The 21,240-nt window shown below is 41.4% G+C and overlaps 2 protein-coding genes across 3 annotated transcripts in view; both read left to right on the forward strand.

Annotated features, from left to right (window-relative positions):
• ECI2 (enoyl-CoA delta isomerase 2) overlaps positions 1-7,255 on the forward strand; it is a 40,109-nt gene extending 32,854 nt beyond the window's left edge. The window contains exons 7-8 of the mRNA XM_048508523.1: positions 4,058-4,201; positions 7,100-7,255. Of these exons, the coding sequence (XP_048364480.1) occupies positions 4,058-4,201; positions 7,100-7,255 (300 nt within the window). The remainder of the gene's footprint in view (positions 1-4,057; positions 4,202-7,099) is intronic.
• Positions 7,256-16,585: 9,330 nt separating this feature from the next.
• The window catches only part of LOC125439329 (enoyl-CoA delta isomerase 2-like), a 58,539-nt gene continuing 53,884 nt past the window's right edge, over positions 16,586-21,240 (forward strand). The window contains exon 1 of one of the 2 annotated variants that reach the window (XM_048508376.1): positions 16,586-16,660. Coding sequence is in view for 1 of the 2 variants with exons in the window: in XM_048508374.1 (XP_048364331.1) it covers positions 16,704-16,786 (83 nt within the window). In the remaining variant the exon portion in view is untranslated. The other variant, XM_048508374.1, reaches the window with a different exon arrangement.

A 21,240-nucleotide genomic window follows, 5' to 3' on the forward strand; every position in this document is an offset into this window, starting at 1 on the left:
CCCTGCTTCTGTGTAGGGAAGTTGTCTGCCACCTGTTTTTGTTTTTGTACAGGTATTTTAATGACCTATCACAGGAGCAATAGATCAAAAGTATCCATTTCTTTAAAAAAAAGATGCCCTGGAGAGGGTGGAACTCTTTTTGTGTGGATGGGGGAAGGGAAAGAGGAGCAGAAAACCCAAGCAAAGCAAAATGCAGATTGGTGTACTTCACTTTCCCTGCAGAGACAGGGAAAAATCCCACTTTTCCATTCTTAGAAACTGCAGGGATTCTCTCGTTTGCTTTTCATGAGTTTGGGAGCAAGGTAACAAAGCAGCTAGTAGTAGAGACCAAACATGCACAAAAGGCCATCATAGAACTGCAAAACATTTTCAGTGGTCTATACTTTCCCTGTATTACATGGGCAAAGTCATTGAGCAAGTGGTACACGAGTGTATCCTCCTACCAGAGGGCTGAGGGTAAAACATTAAAGCATGCCAGTATAAAAATTATCTAGTACAGTGGTGGCGAACCTTTGGCACTCCAGATGTTATGGACTACAATTCCCATCTGGATGCCCACTGTAGCATGGACAATTGGCCCATGCTAGCAGAACTATATGTAATCCATAACATCTAGATATAGTGCTCGCCAACACGATCTAGTACTTGGGGATATAAAATGATCTGCAGTAGCACTCTTATGAGGCCCACTATGAGTAGGATAGAATAACTGTGTAATCTGAATATAACAAGATAGGAATCATTTTATTGATAAGTTTTGGAGAATGGAAACTGAAGCTAATTTTGGTGGTCACTGTTTGATAAATTTTGCTGTTCAGTTGACCTTACAGTTATTAACAGGAACCAAAATTTTGATAGGAAAGGAGATTTTACTTACATCTCAGATATCTCAGATAGAGGAAGCAGTATCATTGATCATGTTTCAGTATCCTCTAATAGACCTCATTTCTACATTTTCTTTCTCTTGATTTTAGAATTAAGGTTAGGGAATGTCAATTCAGCCTCTGTAATCTGAGAACTCTGTGATCTGTGATCTGAGAACTCAAATTGGGAGATGTTGCAGCTTCCACAGAGCCAGGAAATGGTTCTTAGTTATGGTCCAGAAGATTGATTTCGTTTTCAAATGTCCAATTTTTAGAGACTTAGAAGAAACTATTATAAAGGATCATATTGAGAAGGGTTCCTTTGTGCACAATCATGCAATCAAAGAAAAATATCTAAATGTAGCCCTCCATGGTTTAATGCCATTTGCCACAGCCTAAAGCATGCCAAAGTATCATATTTAAGTTCCAAAGATCTAATGTTCAGCAATTTCTACTGCAATATTTAGCCTATTTAAAAAGTCGATATGTTCATAAAAGGAAAAAAAAATATTCCATTCTAACCTGGCAAGAACAGCTGAATGCTTCATGATATCATGATATTAGAACCCTTTGGCAAGTGGTAAATACAAGTAACAAACTTCCTACTAATGAAAAAAAATCTGCAAATTCCAATGGAACTCTGGGAAAACCATTTCACCACCCATTTAAATGAGGAAGAATCCATTACATTTTCATCTTTTACTTAATCTTTCCAAGTGGTCATCAATTAAGCATTATATAGAGCCACTATTTAATGATTTATTTAAATCTTGATATTATTGATTTTATTTGTGCTCTATCTATTTGTTTTGTTCACTGCCCTGAGCCCTCCGGGGGAGGGCGGTTTATAAATATAATCATAATCATAATCATAATAGTAGTAGTAGTAGTAATAATAGTAATAGTAGTAATAGTAATAGTAATAGTAATAGTAGTAATAGTAGTAGTAGTAGTAGTAGTAGTAGTAGTAATAATAATAATAATAATAATAATAATAATAATAATAATAATAATAATGATAATAATGATAATAATGATAATAATAATAAATTGAACTGGAGGTTTTTTTCCTTTATAAAATGATTAAAATCCAGTAAAGCCCATATTAGTTGCCTCTAGAACTTTGTAAAACATATCAAATGGTGCGCTTCAATTTTACTACATTAATTTACTGTGGTGGATTCAACTGGCAAAATTCCTGAAACATGTTGAGAAGCATTGTTGTTCTGACAGGTGAATGACAAGCCCCTGAGGTGTACCTCTGAAGTGCCTCCCGGATGGCTGGCAGTAAAGCTTTCCATCGCATGCCCTGCTGGCCAAGCCATACAACATCCACAGGAATGAACAATTCTTACTCTATTCACAGTAGCAGAGAGCTGAGTGACTTGTTTTGTTGTGATATTTGTTTTGGATCAGAGTCATGGGAGGGGGGCACAGCACAGAAAAGGAATTGCTAAACCTTTTGTCAAAGATTCATGGGAGGGGGGCACAGCACAGAAAAGGAATTGCTAAACCTTTTGTCAAAGATTCTTTCTTGTCTGGTTAGACATCACAGTTCAGTGTGTGCAAGACACCTCAAGCAGCTGCAATATTACTCCATGACATTCTACATCATTTTTAATAGAACAGCAGACAGCGGTTGCATCTTAGGATGTCCATGAATTTTGCCCCAGTTATGTGCACTGCAGCTTCTATGTTTTGGAAAAATTGCACTCACCTGTAACAAAAAGGAACATAAACCTGCATAAACTAGAATGCACTCCATCAAATTGCTGAAATGAGTGCTCAGTCACTACATAATCAGACCGAGATCTACTGACTGAGGATTCGCTTCAGGCCCTCGAAAGCCTTTTCCCACAATAAGCATCGAGATGCCATAAACTCTGCCTGCCTTCCTTTTCTTTTTCCAGCTGCAATAGTCCAATTTGGTAATGTTCTACTGGAATATGCATATCTATGGCTGTTTCCCCACTTCAGAAGTGAAAGTGGAGGCAGACCAGGCTCATAAGAACCAGGAGTAGTTGAGTGTGGGTTAATGCTCCCCACTGCAGTTTGCCCATTTGGGGAACTTACCTTTCTGCTGTGTTTTTTTAGACACAGCACTCCCCACAGCTCCACTTTCTGCAGTGATCGGCAGGGTGGGTCTCTGTTACGATTGGTTGGAGTCCCGTTTTGGAGGCTGGACCTTTTTTATTTTTTTTATTTTTCCTTCCTGGGATCAACGTTGAAACGTCCCCACATGCACATGTCATCACAAAGCTGCCCAATGCGATTTCCCTGCTTTTGGTGCTGGCTTTTGATTGGCCAGCACAATGCGGCGTGAAAATTTGCTGAACTTCCTGGTTGTTCGCTTGTGGCTTCATGATAACGCTGGGGACAGAAACTGTGGGGATTCATTGTGGTGTGTTTTGAGTAAACCTAAATAACAGTAAACCTAAATAAGTAAACCTAAATAAACCTAAATAATAGAAATAATAGAAGTAAACCTAAATAATAGAATCACACTGCTTTTTGCCCAAACACAAAAAACTTGTCCGGTCAAAAATCAGCCCCAATTCCTTCATAGATTATTTTTTTCTTTTTTAAAAAATTAGTCGTCCCTAGCGGGATTAGAACTGGTGACCTTTCACATTGCAGCACAAGCAGACAGAAGTCTGCATTACCTAGTCAAGCCACAGAAACTCTAATAGCAGATAGTGAGTGCTTCCTTGCATTTCAGTGAGTGCTCCCTTGCATTGCTATATAAATGACCCTACTTTGCAATGTAGGGTCAAATACACGTCAATCTCTGTTCCCCCACCCCAAAAAAGGCTGTGCGCACTGCTCCCCACTGCTTCCTTATTTGGAAAAAGGCTCCACATTGCTACCAGGGGCAGGAAACGCAAACCCGGAGTTACCCCCCCCTCCCGGACTTTCCCACTGCCCCGCACTCTGCGCGGGGTTTTCCAAAAGGTGCTGTTCCGAACAGGAACTGAAATGACGTGCGCTGAGGCGTCGCGAGAGAGGTGGAATCGGGGCAGCTGCGTTGTTGCCGCTCATGTAGTAGGGAGTGCCGCTGGACCCCATGTTACTTGGAGCAAGTAGCGCGCAACAAAAGGTGAGTGGGGAAACGGCCTATATGATAGAGGGGTGCGAGTGTATATATAATTGAAGCAAACCACACCTTTTTTGCTTCTGAATCTTGGTTCATTTAGGCAAATGAGATGCTTCTTTTCAACAAGAAAATTACTGCAGAGGAAGCGTGTACCAAGGGACTTGTGACTGAAGTTTTTGCTGACAGCACTTTTCAGAGCGACGTTTGGACAAGGCTGAAAGCATACGCAAATCTTCCTAAAAATGTATGTAATGACAATCCATGGTGGAATACTGCACACTCATCATTAATAATTAGGCATATATTAACAGAGCCATGTGCACTTCTTCAGCCACCCGTGCCTACTGAAAATACCCATTGCCATATATCTGCATACGAAAAGCCCTTACATACTTTCACAACTGAACAGCAGCAGTGCAAGAGCAAACCCAGAGTGCAGTGGTGGGATTCAGCAGGTTTGCACCACTTCGGCAGAACCGGCTGTTAAAATGTTGCTTATAAACAACCAGTTGTTAAATTATTTGAATCCTACCACTGGAACCGGTTGTTAAAATATTTGAATCGCACCACTGCCTAAGTCAGGGGTAGGGAACCTTTAACATTCAAAGAGCCATTTGGACCCGTTTTCCACGGGAAAAGAAAACACGGGAAAAGATTTGGAGCAGGGCGGGCATGGATGAAGCCGGGGGCTCGGCCTTGCTGGCCGCCGGGAAAGTGCCCGCCCTGCTCCAATGGGGCGGGCGAGAGGGGAAGCCCACAGTGCGGCCCAGCCGGCTGCGGGCAATTGGTGCGCCCGCCCTGCTGCCTGCAGGGCGGGCAAGGATGAAGCCAGCGGCTTGGCTCATGGAGCCGCAGTGCAAGGGCAGAATGTGGCTCTCGAGCCACAGGTTCCCTACCCCTGGCCTAAGTGAATCAATGCTTCACAGCCTTGTGCTGCATTCTGTACTCCTGGTATACTCGATGCTTCGAAGACTGGCCCTCCAAAATAAAAGAACCACAGAGAAATGCTGCAAGTTAATAGGCGAGGGGGAACTCAGTGAGCTCAGAAAATGGCACCAAGGAAGATGTTCTGGGAAGCAGAGAAATGTGGGAATCATAGCTGATAGATCGCACAAGCAACTGAAGACATTTTAAAAACATTTCAGCGAGAGAACAGTTTTAAAATGGGATTAATTTAAAATGTTTTGAGGCTGGAAATAAAATGTTGGGGAGGAAGGTGGGTGGTAAAACAGTGTGGAATTCCATGGAGGAAACATTTTATTTCCTGCCTCAAAACTTTTTTAAAGATTTGTGCGGAAAGGCCCCATGAAAAGTTTGAGCTGCCACTTCCTATCTTTAATCCTCTATTTAAAGGGGCGGGATTTTTTTTTTCTCTGACCAGTTGGCAACCCCAGCCCAAACAAAGGAAGGCCCAGGGTTCTGGAGCAAAACACAAGAAACAAGCTTGTGTGACCACCAGGAAACAAAGGTCACTGGTGATCCACAGTTTATAGAAGCATTTAGATCAGGGGTCAGCAACCTTTACCACCCAAAGAGCCATTTGGACCGGCCCCGAAGATCTACTGAGCCGGAGAGGTGGCTCTACACAGAGCCACCTCCAGTTTCGCCCCTCCACTCACCTTTCCTGGAGGGACACGCCCATGATACCCTCCAACCTCCAGGCCATGCGGAGCCGCAGTATAAGGCTGAAAGAGCCGCATGCGGCTCCAGAGCCACGGGTTGTAGACCCCTGATTTAGATTTATCAGATCTAACAGATCTTGGATCTGTTTGGGGAGAGCACATTTTAACTTTAGTTACATACAGTTGTATGTAACTAGTGCAGTTGTAAACATATTTGCTCAGCAGCTAATCCCACTGCGCTCCTACTTGTGAATAAGTGTGTTTAGGATTGCAGCCTCAGATGCATGTCGTCTATACCTGAACAATGCACTCTTGCTTGCAGATCACAATGAAACATAAGATGTATCAGACAATAAAGGTTGGGTCTAGCATTATGCCTTCTTCCGCTCAGGCAGCTGAGAGTTGATAGTCTATTGTTTTCTGTCAGATTACCCTTAAAAGGCAAACTGATATATTCTGCAGTCTTTAAAAGCAGTTTCACGGACACCTTAGGGCAGTATCTATTTCTTGAGGTTACCCAAGCATAAATTATGGTTGCCTATTGGTCACTTGCCTTAATAAGCAGCCTTCTGATTTTTAAGAGCTCTTTACAGCTCTGTAAAATTCACTTTGCTTATGCAGCAAATGGTATCTTAAACCTCTTTAAAAGCCTCGTCACTCACTCTGCTTTGCTCAAAAATCAAGGAGTATCACAGTCATCATTCCTGAAACATATTATAGCTGCTATCCAATGTTCTGATTTGGTATTTGTTATCTTTAAATTTTATAGCAAGAATCTGCACAGAGGATAGCATTGCAGTCACCCATGTAAAACATAATAACAAATCATCTGTATTACTCTCCACCAAATGTGTAACAACGACTTTTGCCAGGGGTGCTGAGCTACTGCAGACATCTGGAAAAATATTATTTTGCCTCCATCTACATGTTGAAGAAAAAGAAAGGGCGGTGGAATAATTTACCAGTGCTTAAAGGAATAGAAAGCTTCTCTAGGAATCTGTAATCATGTACTTTAACCCTTCACTTAACTGGATAATCTCGTAAGTGCACTCTTGATGCACAAGAGCACTTGATTTAATTTCACATTAAGCAAAACTTTCAAATTAGAGATGCCTAGAGAGGCTTCCTGCTCTTGCTGAAGGCCTGGGATTGCAGACATTGCACAGCTGAGAGAAAAATACAGATGGGTCTTCACAGCTCTCCCCTTCCAGCTCAAGCTTGGGGAATTTTGTACCGCTATTTTTTCTTCCCTTTGCGCTTAGCAGCCCTTCATGTTGCTCTATAGAGATGGTTGCCATCTGGAGAAACTCCTGGATAATTTGATCAGTCCTGAATGAATGGATCAATTCTTTTTTTTAAAGCGTATTAACTGCCATATAACTCCCATCCACCAACTGGGCTTCTACAGGCGACCTGCTGGTGACATTTGTTGTGGATCGTGGCCTTTTGAATTCAGAGATTAAAAATGTGTGGGTTTCTCTTCATTACTGGATAATTTCTCCATTTTCTTTTTAATCCAGTCTCTAGCCATCTCCAAACAGTTAATAAGAAGTATGGAAAAAGAACTCCTGCGTGCAGTCAGTTTGCAGGAGAGTAAGCTGCTTGTGGAAAGATGCATTTCAGATGAGGGGCTGAATGGCGTCCAAAGCTTTTTCCAGAAGAAGTCAAAGCTGTGATACTGACCAGAAATACATTCCTATTTTCATCACTGAATATACATTCGTATTTACACTCTGCATCCATTTTGAGCCCTTCTTACATGTGTCATGTATGTGACAGAATATCCTGATTACTAGAGGATACTTTTTTTGTTAAGGCATGTTTTGTATGAATTGGCTCAGAAATGCCAGTCAAGACCCTTCTGCCGCACTGAGCCCTTGCAACAGATGAGAGAATTTGGTTTATAAATCCAGCAGCTCATGCATAATAATAATGAGCGGCTTTCAGATTACCATTCTGTCTAAATACCAAGTGTGTGCTTGAGAGGATAGGGTAAGAATTTTTGTATACTTGAAGACTCTCCATGTACGCAGAAAAATATTACTTTGTAAATGTTTTAATAAAGAAAAAATTAAAAATGACTTGAGCACGCTCAGGCAAGCACAGGACCTTGAAGGCAGCTGAACATTAATGAAGGGTGAAAAAAAATAAAATATAGGGAGGGTAAAGAAATGGACCTGCTTAAAGTTTTTGTTTTGTAATTTTCTAATTGTTTTCTAATTGTTTCTCTTCCCTCCTGCCCTCTCTTCAATTTCTTGCTCCTCAATTCCCTCTACTAGCAGCAAACCTGAACTATAGCATAGCAGTGAAATAAGACTGCCCTAGCATTGTCAGAGTTCTGCCTCTTTAATGGAAGCTTAATAGGATATTATTTACCTCTATGCCACAGAAGCTTCAACTGCCCATTAAGGCTCCATTAAAGGTATAAGAGATTTGAAATAGTAATTTCAATGCTGGGGATCATTAGGCCTGGATGTACCAAAGCCGTGTGCAATGGGCACTATAGAAAGGAAGGGAATTGGGTGAGATTGAATGAAAAAGCTGGCGGGATCCAACCCATTACTTCTGCCTCGTGAGCTGTTTTAGCCAGTATAGGGATACAGAAATATGTCGCTTCTCATTTCTTTTTATTTTCTTACATTGTCATCAGGAACTTTATTTTGTCTGTTTCCAGTGATGGTGTTTCCAATGTGTTTCTTTCTTTTGACTCCATTTCAGTGACGTTTTTATGCTGTACACTTTTTCTGTTTAACATACAGAAATAACATCAAAGATTTGTTAACCTTAGCAAAAAAAATGCAGTTTGACAAAAATGGACAAGAGAGGAGTGAAATTCAAATAGTAATTTTCAAGTCAAGTTGAACGATAAACCTGAGAGCATCTCTAAGCTTGACCACAGTTTTTTTCCCCCAACTGTGGTGGAGGAAAACATTCAGAGGTCATGGATATTAGTGAGCCCTATGCCCCAGGGATACTCTGAATGCGGAGGCTGGAGGATGCTCAGAAGACTTACTTTGGGGCAAGAGCTCCCTCACAGTGAGTCTTTCCCTTGCAAACTCTGTCTATACATTCCTGAGGTGAACAGTCCTGTCCTTGGGGCCCCAGTTGCAGAAGTGGTGTTGAAGTTCCTGGTGGGTGTTTATTCAATGGATTTACATCATTTATAAACTGATATATATAATTTATTATATACATTTTATTATATGCCTTTATTGTATGTTTATCATATACATAAGAACCTAAAAGTGGCTTACATTTTAAGAATGTAATACAATTTATTCCCCTCCACTATATGACCAACAAATTAGCCTATTGCTGCTCTGGCTCACGTTGCCCCATTAGAGGCTTTGGAATGGCTGTCGGCAAGTGGTATGCTCTCTAGTCTCTGCTTCCCAGAACTAAAGATCTCAAGTAATAGCCAAGGTCTGCTATGTCTCACATGTTATTTGGGTGGTTGACTTCAGAATGGCTGGTGCTGGGTGGTACACTCAGGGGTCTGCAACCTGTGGCTCTCCAAATGTTCATGGACTACAATTGGCCATGCTGGCAGGGGCTGATGGGAATTGTAGTCCATGAACATTTGGAGAGCCACAGATTGCAGAGCCCTGCTAGCCCAATGGTTCCCAAACTGTTACTATTCTGTTCCACAAGTAAAACTGTTTCCGGTGCCCTGTGCTTGACCAGAACAGAGTGGGAGAGTCACAAGCAAGGTTTAACAGTTCAAACAAAAGGTTTGTTGCTTAGAAGAATTATGGAGACCCTAACTCCTCCCAGGGTCTGTCTAAAATAAAGTACTTGCTTGACTGGAACAAACTTGAAACTGTAGACTTTGTTCTATTTTGGCTCCTTTCAAGAAAATCCACTTTGTCTTTGCTTTCTTTAGGTTCCTTGAGTCTTTTATCTGGATACTAATCTGTGTTAACAACTTTATGTTCTCTATACACCTTGGACATGACAAATACTACTGCCTTCCTACTCCCTAGGCACCTTGAACTGACTGCCTGACTGAACAGGGGGATTACTGGGTAATAAAGGAAGACTGCCTCTTGGGAAACATCTTAAAGGGACAGGAGCTAACTAAAATTCCCTCCCTTTGAAGATTATACAAAGAACTAAAACAATGCTAGCTATAGGGGTGACTGATACTTAATAGGGAAAATAATAAAAGCTTCTGTGGGGGCATGACAGTTACAACCCAAAGACTTTCATTTTTCAGGAACCCCCAAGACTTTCTTCTTTTCCGCCCATGCACCTGTGTCAAAGATGCGGATTTCCAACCATGGATGATTTGATTCCCCTGTCTCCAAACACAAGACCCTGGAATAAATTGTTTTCTGACAGTTTGACCGAAACAGGGTTTGAACTTTCACCCATGCAGTAGAACATGTCACCAAAAAGTGAAAGATTTACATAATTTATACTTTCAACTAGTTTTAAAATTTAAAAAGGACATTCTTACAGCAAGAGGTGCAATAAGGGGTTGACAGAATTCAAAAATGCTATAACGCAGCTAAAAGAACATTTATTAGGATGGATTTATGAGCTATTGCTCTAATTTGACCCAGAAACAGAACAAGTAAAACATATATAATTAGATGGATGCAAAGTTTTGGGGAAGAGATATCTCTCCAACAATAGGAAAGATTAAAGATATAAAGTTCACAGCAAGTCAAATACTAAGGGAAAATTAGTACAATTGAGAATATTGAGGATATTGAGAAAATGGATAAGAATTATAAAGGGAAATATTAGGAGTGCAGAGAGGTGGATGGCACCTTTTCCCATATGTGGTAAACTTGCAAAAAGAGAAAAACCTATTGGATAGAAATACATAATAAATTCCAGAAAATTTTAAAAATTAAATTTACAGTGGATGCTAAGAGTATGCTACTGAGCATCTTGCCCCAAAATATTCCAAAAATTCTAGAAGAATTATTTAGATATATGATAACAGTGGCCAGAATTATATTTGCAACGAAATGGAAAGCAGAAGATTGTCCACGGTGGAAAGACTGGGAAAGAAAGCTAGCAGAGTATGCAGTGATGATGGAACTGACAAGTTATGTAAATAACAGGCCAGCCACAGAATTTCTAGATAAATGGAAAAAATGTTATTCATACTATTCTTATAAAATGGGGAGCACAGGAGGGAGAAATTGAATTGCTAATATATGTCATGTGCTGTTCTTAGTTTCTTTTTTTGTTTTGCATTAAGTGAAAAAATGAATGAATAATAGGTTGATCTTACTGGTCCTGTTGGTGTTATTGGCCATTCTTGGAAAAACTTGTCCTTGATAGCTACAAGCTAACTTTACAGGAAACTGTACAACTGACCCCCTGACCAGTATAAGTCAATCAAGAACGTGATCCAAAGGATGATTCTTGAAGAGGAGCAAGATTCCCCTTTCCCATCTGACATGACTACTAGCAATTAACTCAGATCACTTTGATATGCAAAAGTTCAATTTCAAGCTTCGCATCTTATTTTGGGAACAGTGGAAGTGTTTGTAAGCATTTGGTATGGAACTCTCCCCACACGATCCTTCACTTGAATAACACATTGGCAGGGCCATCCAAAGGCGGAGGCAGCAGGACACAGTGCCAATGTGGCAGTGCCATACCACCTCCAAGAGGCTTTCTGGTAGCACAGGGCACAAGAAAAAGCTCTGCAACTCCCCCTCTACCAGAAATCCCCTTAAGGCTTACAAGACCTATGCCATCCAAAGGGTGGTGTGAGTCCAAGGATGGGGGACCAGTGATCCTGGCTCCCAGCCCCCCTACACACACACTTTTTATCAGCCCTTCCACATCCCAGACTTCCAGGTGTCGTGGTCTGGGGCTGGCTGAGTCATGGCATGGGACTGAGGGCCATTGGAACATCTGCCACACTTCCACCGGGGTAAGTGCCACAGGGACGGTAAACGTACCGGCGAACAGTCATGCCGCTCCCTAAAGCACTTTAGTCCCCCTCCCTTTGGATGGGGCTGTGGGAAACAGACTATCACTTTAAATTTATGACATGGCCAAACACTGATGTTTAAATTGTCATGCTGATCAACACAAATGTGACCATCCCTCTTGACAACCTGGCAGTTTTCTATCAAAAGTGCTCAGCGCACTTTGAGGTCTGGCCTCAAAACAATATAGTGAAAAGCACATCAAGGCTGATTACCCACTGCCGGCATCCCCCAGCCTCACACCACTCTGGCGCAAAAAAGTTGTGCCAGAAGCGCTCTCACTTTCCTTGGGGAAAGTGAGACACATACTTGAGGCAAGAAAAAGCGCATCAGGACAAGAAATCTTTTTTTAAATTTTTTTATTGTATCATTTGAATATTCCATTTTATATTAATACTTTTCTTCATTCGTTTTCAAACAATACATTTCCCTCTTTCCCCCCTCCCCCCTGTATTTTCTTCATAGTTTTATCAAACAAACAGCAGTAAGTTCATTCTTTGTAATCTCTTCTCCCATATCTCCTCATTGACTCCAGCTTCTTTCATCCAGTCCACATATATTGTCCATATCTTCAGAATTTCACTCTGTTTATCTTGCCACAGTTTATTTTTTGTTATTATATCGAAAATGTCCAGTGTCACTTGTTCCCAGATGTATTCCAACCATTTCTGGATTGTCCTTTTTTCTTTCTTTCCAGCCTAAAGCTATTGTTACATGTGCTGCTTTGATCATTATTTTATACATATAGCTATATTTTTTATCTACCCTTCTATCCTCCATTACACCCATGAACATTAAATCATTATTTATCCCAATATTAATCTTCACCAGTTTCTCGATATATAACAATACGGTTGTCCAAAATCTTTTCACTTCTATACATTCCGTCCACATGTGGCTATAATATGCCTCCTGTTCTCCGCAGTGCCAGCATTTAGGACTAAGTCCTTTAATCATGTATGCTAGTTGTTTTGGTGTTCTATACCATTTCAATATCACTTTTCTTTCCAACTCCATATATTTCTCAATCTTTATGTTTTTCCAACTGTCTATTAAATTTTCAGTTTTCCCAGTGTCTAGAAAACCTTCCTTCTCCCATTTTTGATTCAATGTTCTTATCATAAAGTCTTTGTCATCAACCATTTACTTAAGGACAAGAAATCTTGCCCCGACATGCCTCCCATCCTTCCCTGAAGACAGGACACAACCAAATAAGCAGGTCTTCATACCTACCAAGTCCCCATCTCCACCCGTTTATCTCCTTTTCACTATCATAGGTGTGACCAGGTAAAGCATATGCAAAAGTGAACTTCTGATAGTCCTGTGTTGCTATGCTGGTGCAACTTTACTATATCGGGGTGGCAGTAGCATAGGCCGTTTCTGCTTGGCCAGAGGCAGCAGCTTCCCACCGGCTTAAATGACCATTCGTCGGGACCATTCGCACAGTCTCATGCGGGCAGTCCCAACTGTGGTCCAAAGGGTGTGAGGAAGAATTGTACAAAACAAATCATTAGCAAATATGTGTTAATGAAAAATTAAATAAATATATGGAAAATTAAATATATAGAGACATACTTAGAGTTACATTGGAAACATTTTTAGAGGAAATTGAATATATGTTTAAGATTTATAATTTGTTTGACATATAATTGTGGATTTTTTCTTTAATTCTTCAGATACAGTCAACCCTAAGGGGAAGTTTGTATTCGATTATGTTACCGGTATACTATTTGGAAAGGGAAAGATAAGTAGAAGAACTAAGTATACCAAATGTCAGCATGACTAATTAGATTAGTTTATTTTATAATGTTAGTGAATTTGTGTGCATTATGTATTGATAACTTACTTCACTGACACTTCTTACTATTTCTAACTATGTAAATATACAATGTATTAAAATTAATAAAATTAATTTTTAAAAAGAGAATATAAAGTAAAAGTATCTTTGTCCAATGAGTGCTGTTTGAGAATATGTTGCATGACTGTCTGGTTAAAGAATTATTGGCACAGTATATAAATACAGTGCCAAAAATGCCCTATATTGTTAATGATGTACCTAAATCTGCAAGTGCCATAGTTAAGTAAGTGTTAGCATTCAGGGAGTGACATAATCTCATAGCCTCAGCTGTCACCTTACTTTTTCTAGTCCTATTCTATACCCCAAAATGCCCTGAATGGCCTTTGAAAATTAGAGTCTAAGAAACAGCAAAGCAATGTTTAATTCTCTTCATGATTAAATTATACCACTGTAAGCACAAATATATTTTTCTATTTTAGAAATGTGAAAACCTGCCACAAAGGGTATGGGCCTGCATGTCATCAACGTTGTGGTACAGGCTGAAACTTGGATTGTAGTTAAACCATTTTCAGCATAATTATCAAACAGTATACCATTTCTTTATAAATGCACCATTAAAGATTGAAATTCTGGAGAAAATGTCAGTATTTTTTATTTATTGATCATATGCAGTTTCCAGATGTAAAGACATTTCAAACAGTGTTAATTTTTTAATCTGTGTGGAGTGCTGTTCTTCCTTCAGTCATATAGCTGTAAGGGTTTGTTTGGGAGTGGGGTTGTTTTCATTGTTAACAAGACAAGAGAGTAAATTCACTGTTGGAACTCTTCCATTTGGAGGTGAACCTGCTATTACATTTTTGAACAGCACAAAAGCACCTGTACTGTTTACTCAGCTCGATCAAATATTTGTCATTATTCTGCAGAGAGGAATTCAGATATGAATAAGGCAATACTCTTTTTATAAACCTATTGGCTATCTGGGAAGAGAAATGGGGCACATAACCCCAAAATAACACTGAGCACAGTAAATTATGACAGGAGCTCAAATGAGGAAAAAGAATAACTGCAGACAGGGGATGAGTTGTAAACCAGACCAAGGAAAACAATGTGATAATTACCCAACTAGTTATGGTGTAGAAAAGTCGTGAAATGACCATCAGGTGTGTGTGGATTAGGGATCCGGTTAACTAGCTTGTTTAGTATGCAAGTAAGTGGCAAGATCTCTGCCACATAATGGTGTTTGTCTTGCTCCATTCATAAATCGCAAATTGCAGGTTCAGATAGGGAAGAAACAGAAGGGTTAACCCAGGAGTGTCCAATGTGGCATCCTGACAAAAAAAAGCAGTGGTGCCTTCAGTCCACTTCCGGGGGGCTGGGGGTTGGCCAGTAAGAAAAACAATTCTATCACAACTCGCAGACCCTTCCATTACCTATAACCACAATTAGAACTTAAAAATGAAGTAGGGTTTAATTCAAAAAAGAGAGATGGGGAATCAAAGCAGGAAACACGGATACTAAACTCAGGCTTAGACAAGATGACTAAGTTGGAACTAAAGAAGCGGTTAGAGCACAAGTGTCAAACTTGCGCCTGTCCAGATATTATGGACTACAGTTCCCATCATCCCCTGCTGAGTTTGACACCTATGGGTTAAGAGTTTTCTAGGTTTCCCAGGGGCCTTCTGCAAGCCTCTCATATTCCGCTGCAACTTGGACAGCTCTCCATGGTGCTGTTTTAGATCTCTGAAAGTAGATCTCATATAACTTTGTTCTCTGTAGATCTCTTTGATCTCAGATAACTTTGTTCTCTGGCTTCTGACCAGATGGTTTCCGTCTCCCTTTCTCTCCTTAGAACTCTCCTAGGGCCAGAGCCACATTTAGATGAAGAGAGGCCCTACGTTACTCTACTTGTGAGGCCTCTCCCAATTCCCCACCCTCACACCAAGAGGAAGATGGGGGCCACAAAATGGCATCAAAAAATGGGGTCTATGTCCACCTCAACAAAGTCCTGGAAGGACAAAAACAATACAGAAACCAATGCTAGTGTCGAGTTCTCAGCTCAATACAACATTATTTTGAAATGGAGTGCAAGGAAAATTGCTGTTTAGAGACTAGTGCGTTATGACAGCACATGTAAGAAAGGCCTGTGACAGTGTCAAAAATGTATTGTCAAAGGCTTTCACAGCCGGAATCACCAGGGTATTGTGGGTTTTCTGGGTTATATGGCCGTGTTTCAGTAGTATTTTCTCCTGACACAGTTGAAACGTCAGGAGAAAATCCTACTGGAACATGTCCATACAATCTGGAAAACCCAAAACACCCTAGTGTCAAAAATATTATGCACCCTGGCCGCAGGGCTCCTAAAGACCTTAGGCTTCAGCCAGCGAAGCCTACAGGCAGCGGTGGGATTCAGCAGGTTTGCACCACTTCGACAGAACCGGCTGTTAAAATGGTGCTTGTAAACAACCAGTTAATGTGTATTATTATTATTATTATTATTATTATTATTATTATTATTATTATTATTATTATTATTATTATTATTATTATTATTATTATTTAATTAATTTTGTAGACTGCCTCATCTCCAAAGGGCTCTAGGCAGTGCACAATATAATAAAAACCAATAAGTTACTCAAAACATCTAAAAACATTTAAATTCAATATGCAGCATTTTAAATTATTTGAATCACACCACCGGAACCGGTTGTTAAAGTATTTGAATCCCAACACTGCCCAGGTAACCTGGCACTGCCTAGGCTCCCTCTCAGTGAAAAAATACTTCTTCGCCGACGCCGCAACTGCCATAGAGAGTTAATCCCACAGATGTGACATGTGCATGGCGTTTACAACATGCGTGCACGTCATTCATACTTCACAGGCTTCCTGTGCAAAACACCCATTCAATTCTTGCAAGCGCGCGGCAATCGCAGCCGGGAGCTTGCAGGGCCACGCTCGCAGGTTCCCCAAACTTGCAGGGTTCCAAAACGTGAGAACTCGCCAGACGTGGTTCCGAGTCGACGAAATGTTGGCAGTTCAGACCAACTTTCTTCCCCAGCCGCGCTTCCTCTCCCAGCCTCATCATGACCGTCTCATCTCCCGGCAGCAACTCATTTCTCCCGATTCTGGTTTCTTCGGCACGGCTCGCTTTTTGCACAGCCTCCCGCCACGGCACTCAGCCACAAACGCCGCCGCCTCCACTTTTCCCAGGCGCGGGGGCCCGCCTTTGCCTCCTCCTCCTCTGCCAGGGTGGCTCCTCCCTCGGGCCTGTCGTCGCGGTGGAGCCAGGCTTCCGCGGAAGGGCTCCTTCTCGTCCTCTCATTGGCCAGGTAGGGGCCGACAGATCCCCCTTTTGCCGGCTGCTCCACAGCCATGTCCTCTGCAGCAGCCGCCGACGCCGTCCAGTTCCTGGCCCGGAGCCTTTGGCGCCCTCGCCGCCCGCTCTGCGGGGTTAGGTGAGAGCGCCTGGTTGGGGGGCGAAGCGCCTTCAGTGGGGAGAAAAGGGGCAAGGGGGCGTGCTGGTGGCCAAGAAGCAACTATGATCGATGATAATCTGCTTCATCCCACACTGGGAAACTGTGTGGGGTTTAACTGGGGGGGATTCGGAGGAAGGCAGAGGGGGGCTGTCCGGCTCTTCGCTTTCTCCCGCCTCCCTCCCGTTAAACCCCACACAGTTTCCCAGTTTGGGATGAAGCAGATGATTATCGATAATATGTGTAATACTGTTTAAGATGATTTACCGGGGATGAAGCTGCCTTGTAGGGAGACACAGCACAATATTGTCTTCTCACATAATTTCTGGATCAAAACTGCTTCCTTCCGCTGTTTAATGTGTAGACCAGTGGGTCCCAACCTTTATTTCGCTTGCATACCCCTTGGCAACCCATTTTCCTAAAATTGTACCCCCATATAAGCAAACCCATTACATGTTTTTTTTCAAACAGTTTGGCGAGTACCCCAGGAGGAATTGGCACCCCAGAGTGGGAGCAACTGTTGTAGATGATCCCTTGGAAGTGGAAAGTTAGATGTTCAGGAGGCAGTTTGTAGCCTAGCAATGCCTGACATGCTAGTTTTCGATGTCTAGGGATTATGGACATGATGTTTAAAGATTTATATCATCCATACTTTATAGCCTTGTTGTGGGAAACCCAGATGAAACACTTGTGTACCTTGCAGCAAGCAAAAGGGGGTGCAGCTACCCACATTTGATTTCATTTATTTTGCTTTAAAACATAAGTTGTCAAACATGGATCTGGGAAACCCCAGCTCTGAAAACAGTTTTATATAAATGAAACTATTAATAATATTAATATCTGGCTAAACAAACACATAACTTCCAATATCATAAAAGTCATGAAATGTCCAAAGCTAAACATAATATGAGTCTACCCACCCCTGCCTCTTGTGGTCTGAGCATGCCAGAGAGAGACCTGGACCCATTAAGCACTGTCATGTTGCTTTGGGCTGTAGAACCAGAGCTGTTTAATAACTCAGCACTACATGAAGATCTCCCCAGCCCTCCTTCAAGTTGCAGCAACAGAAGAATGGAGACAGGGGCCTTCGCTTCGCATAAAATATTTTCAAACCACTACAGCTTTGTTTACCAGTGGATTTTGCTGATACCACCTTCAGAGCACTGAAAGCAGTTTGAAAGTGCATTATTCTGCATGTGCGGAATGAGCCAGAGGTGGGAGGGATGTCTCAGAGTATCCAAGCTCAATATAACATGAGAGACCTCACCTGAGTTCCCTGCAATTTATGGAAAACACTGGAGGGGATCTTCATGCTACTGCATCAGGCCAGGGTGGGTTGGAGTGGTGGTCACTAGAACCAAAAGGGCACTTGTCACTGGCAATCAGTTGAATTGATTTTTGAAAGGATGCAGCTCAGTGGTTGAGCATCTGCTTTGCATTCAGAAGGTCCCGGGTTCAATCCCTGGCATCTCTAGGTAAAAGGTCAGGTGGTGGGTAATGTGAAAGAGCACTACCTGGAACCCTGAAGAGCCACTGTTGATCATGGTACAATGTGTTGTATCAGTGCAATGCATTGATCTGCTAGTAGCCTGACATGGTATAAGGTACCTTTGTATGTTCATGTGGCAATAATTTGGTAAATCACTTAGCAGTTTAACACTGGCATCCTCATCAGAAGAGTACCCTTCAGTGGACTTAGAAAGGTGTAACTCTGCTTAGAGTGCCACCAAAACAGCATTATTAATGCCTGCTAGCTTGCCCAATGAGAGGCATCAGCAAGTGCAGCTTATCCTCTCAAAATCATATAACAGTTTGTAGTATCTGAGTAAGAATGTTATAAAGCTTGAACATTTTTCTGAATGGTGTATTCAGTGTTATGTGTCCCAGATACCTATTGAATTATTATTTGCAATGTAATTCATCACAAACAATACAATTCCCTGTCCCCCATGTCTCTGCCATTCTGTGCATGTTTTGATTTATTTTTCTGAGTTTTGGAGTATTCTTTGGAGAACATATATTGCTGCCTCTGCTGGAGTGTGCTCATTTAGCCGGATAGGATTGAATAGCTGATCGCTATCTCCCTATTGAACCCAGTTCATTTATTATGTGTGGCTGGGACTTTCACTGTCACAAATACTTGCTAGAGCATCCCAAAATCCTTGAGAAGTCATGCATCATTGATGTGTATACAGGAGCTCAAGTGTGTGGAAGACTGCCTTCAAGGAGAGGCAGGGAAGAACCTAGCATTTCCTACAGTTGCTGGAGGGAAGAAGGGGCGGGGGGATCAAATATTAATTCCTCCAGAAAATCTGCATGCTGAAGAACATAAAAAGGAATGGGGGACAGAGGATAGTGTTTTGTGAAATATTGGTGGGGGGGGTGTTAGACAGAGGAATCTTCATAATGTGCAGCGTGTCACTAAAATTGCCCTCTCAGCTAAAGGAGGAAAAAGAAGCAAATTTAATGCTGATTTTTAGAATGAGATTGGGAGGAGGTGTTCAGGAAATTACAGATCAGTTAGCTTAGTCCAGGGGTCCTGAATGTTTTTGAGCTTGTGGACACATTTGGAATTCTGACATATGGTGGGTGCAAACACAAAATGGCTGCCACAAACTGCCTGCTGGTGGAGGTGGCCAGCACAAAATGGCTGCCCTAGCTTACCTTTAGTCACACAGTAAAGATCCTTGTACTTTAGTGGCAACTGCTGCCAAAGCTTCATTTTTAGAAATCTCCACAGCTGATCAAATCTCCAATGGAATCAGAACCCTTGCTGGGCAAAAGCCCCACTGGGGACCGTTTTCTAAAAAGTGGGTGCCAGGAAAAGTGTCAGTGGGTGCTGTGGCACCCATGAGTTCTGCAATGGCCGAATGCCTCTTCTGGGTAAATAGTTTAAAGCTTATTGACCCTTTCCGCACAAACCTCCTAAAACATTCGGAAAATGTTTTCACTACAATAAGACCCTTGGTCAGGCATGTCAATGTAGAGACATTACATTTCAAATACTGGAATATTAGAATATCCAATAAAACTAAATATATATTTATTTCGACTTACAGTCAGAGACCAGCATAAATAAAACTAAGCAGAATTTTTTAAAATACAGAGCTTATAAAAATATACTACTACATTCTTTAAATAATTAAATCAAACTAGTTAAAATCAGATCAATTAGAAAGCTGTCCTCTTTCATTTACCACTTCAGCTAAAAAAGTGGCAACTTTGTTAGTTACCTCAGGAGAATGATCATTCAGTAGATAGCACGCCACATGGAGGAAAATGTTTTCAATTCCCCCCCACCCTTTACCATGTTATATGTCCTCACTAACCCCCTTGGTTTTTCCCCTTTGTTTAAAGCTAGTTGATGAATTGATGCTCCTGTGCTCCACAGCTTTGTCTGCAATTCCCCAAACTTTGTATAATTGATGTCTTGAAGATTGCCCCCCTCCCAATAAAGAAACTCACAGATATGTTCAAAAAACAGGCGAGGGGGAATGGAGAGTGAGCTCAGAAAATGGCGCTGAGGAGGAAGTTCAGGGCGGGCAGAGAGGAAAATGACTTAAAGTGACTGCACAGCCGTGAAGCCGTTTTAAAAACGTTTCAGCCTAAAGAATCATTTTTAAAAGGGATTCACTGAAGACATTTTGAGGCTGGAAAGAAAACGTTTTCAGAACCAAAAACGTTTTAAAATGTTTGTGCAGAAAGGGCCATTGAATACACAATGATTAAGTGTATATAGGACTTCTCTCTCTTTTTGGTCACATTAATCACCAGCACTGAGTATCAGCATCTTTTCAGCCAGATCTCCCAAATCCTGAAGGAGAAATTGGTAGAAATGTTCACAACCATATATATCAATACTGATACCTTTCTTCATATCAAAGTTTCATAAAAAGAAGTTTTCATAATGGAAGAAAGTAAATGCTGGGTTCAATCAGAGTTCTATAGAAGGAGCATTTCCATTTAAATTACGTGAGCAGTGAAATGGCAAAATTTGTGGATGAAATCAAATTATCCAGGATGGTGAACACCTAAGCAGGTTGTAAGGAATTCAAAGAGGATCTCTGCTAGTTCCATGAATGGGCAACAATATGGAAAATATTACGTGTAAAGAGATACAGAGTGGGGGAGAACATTCACTTGACATATTGCTGGTCTATGACCATAATTAAACAAGGAAGGTTCAGTATGTTGAGTTCTGTGACGGAGGAATATACAATCTACTAGCATCTTTTAATGAGACAGAATATAGATGGCTTTAAAAGGGAATTAGGCAAACTTATGGAGGGTAGACCTATCAATGGTTATTACCCATGGTGATTCAGTGAGGCTTCCATGTTCAAAGACAGTGACATCCCTCTGGAAGAGAGTTGCTAGGGGTCAACATCGGGGGGAATCTTCGGCCTCTGTGTCCCTGTTGTAGACCTGCAAGGAGG

The sequence above is a fragment of the Sphaerodactylus townsendi genome, linkage group LG09 (genome assembly GCF_021028975.2).
Source record: "Sphaerodactylus townsendi isolate TG3544 linkage group LG09, MPM_Stown_v2.3, whole genome shotgun sequence".
Taxonomy (NCBI): Eukaryota; Metazoa; Chordata; class Lepidosauria; order Squamata; family Sphaerodactylidae; genus Sphaerodactylus; species Sphaerodactylus townsendi.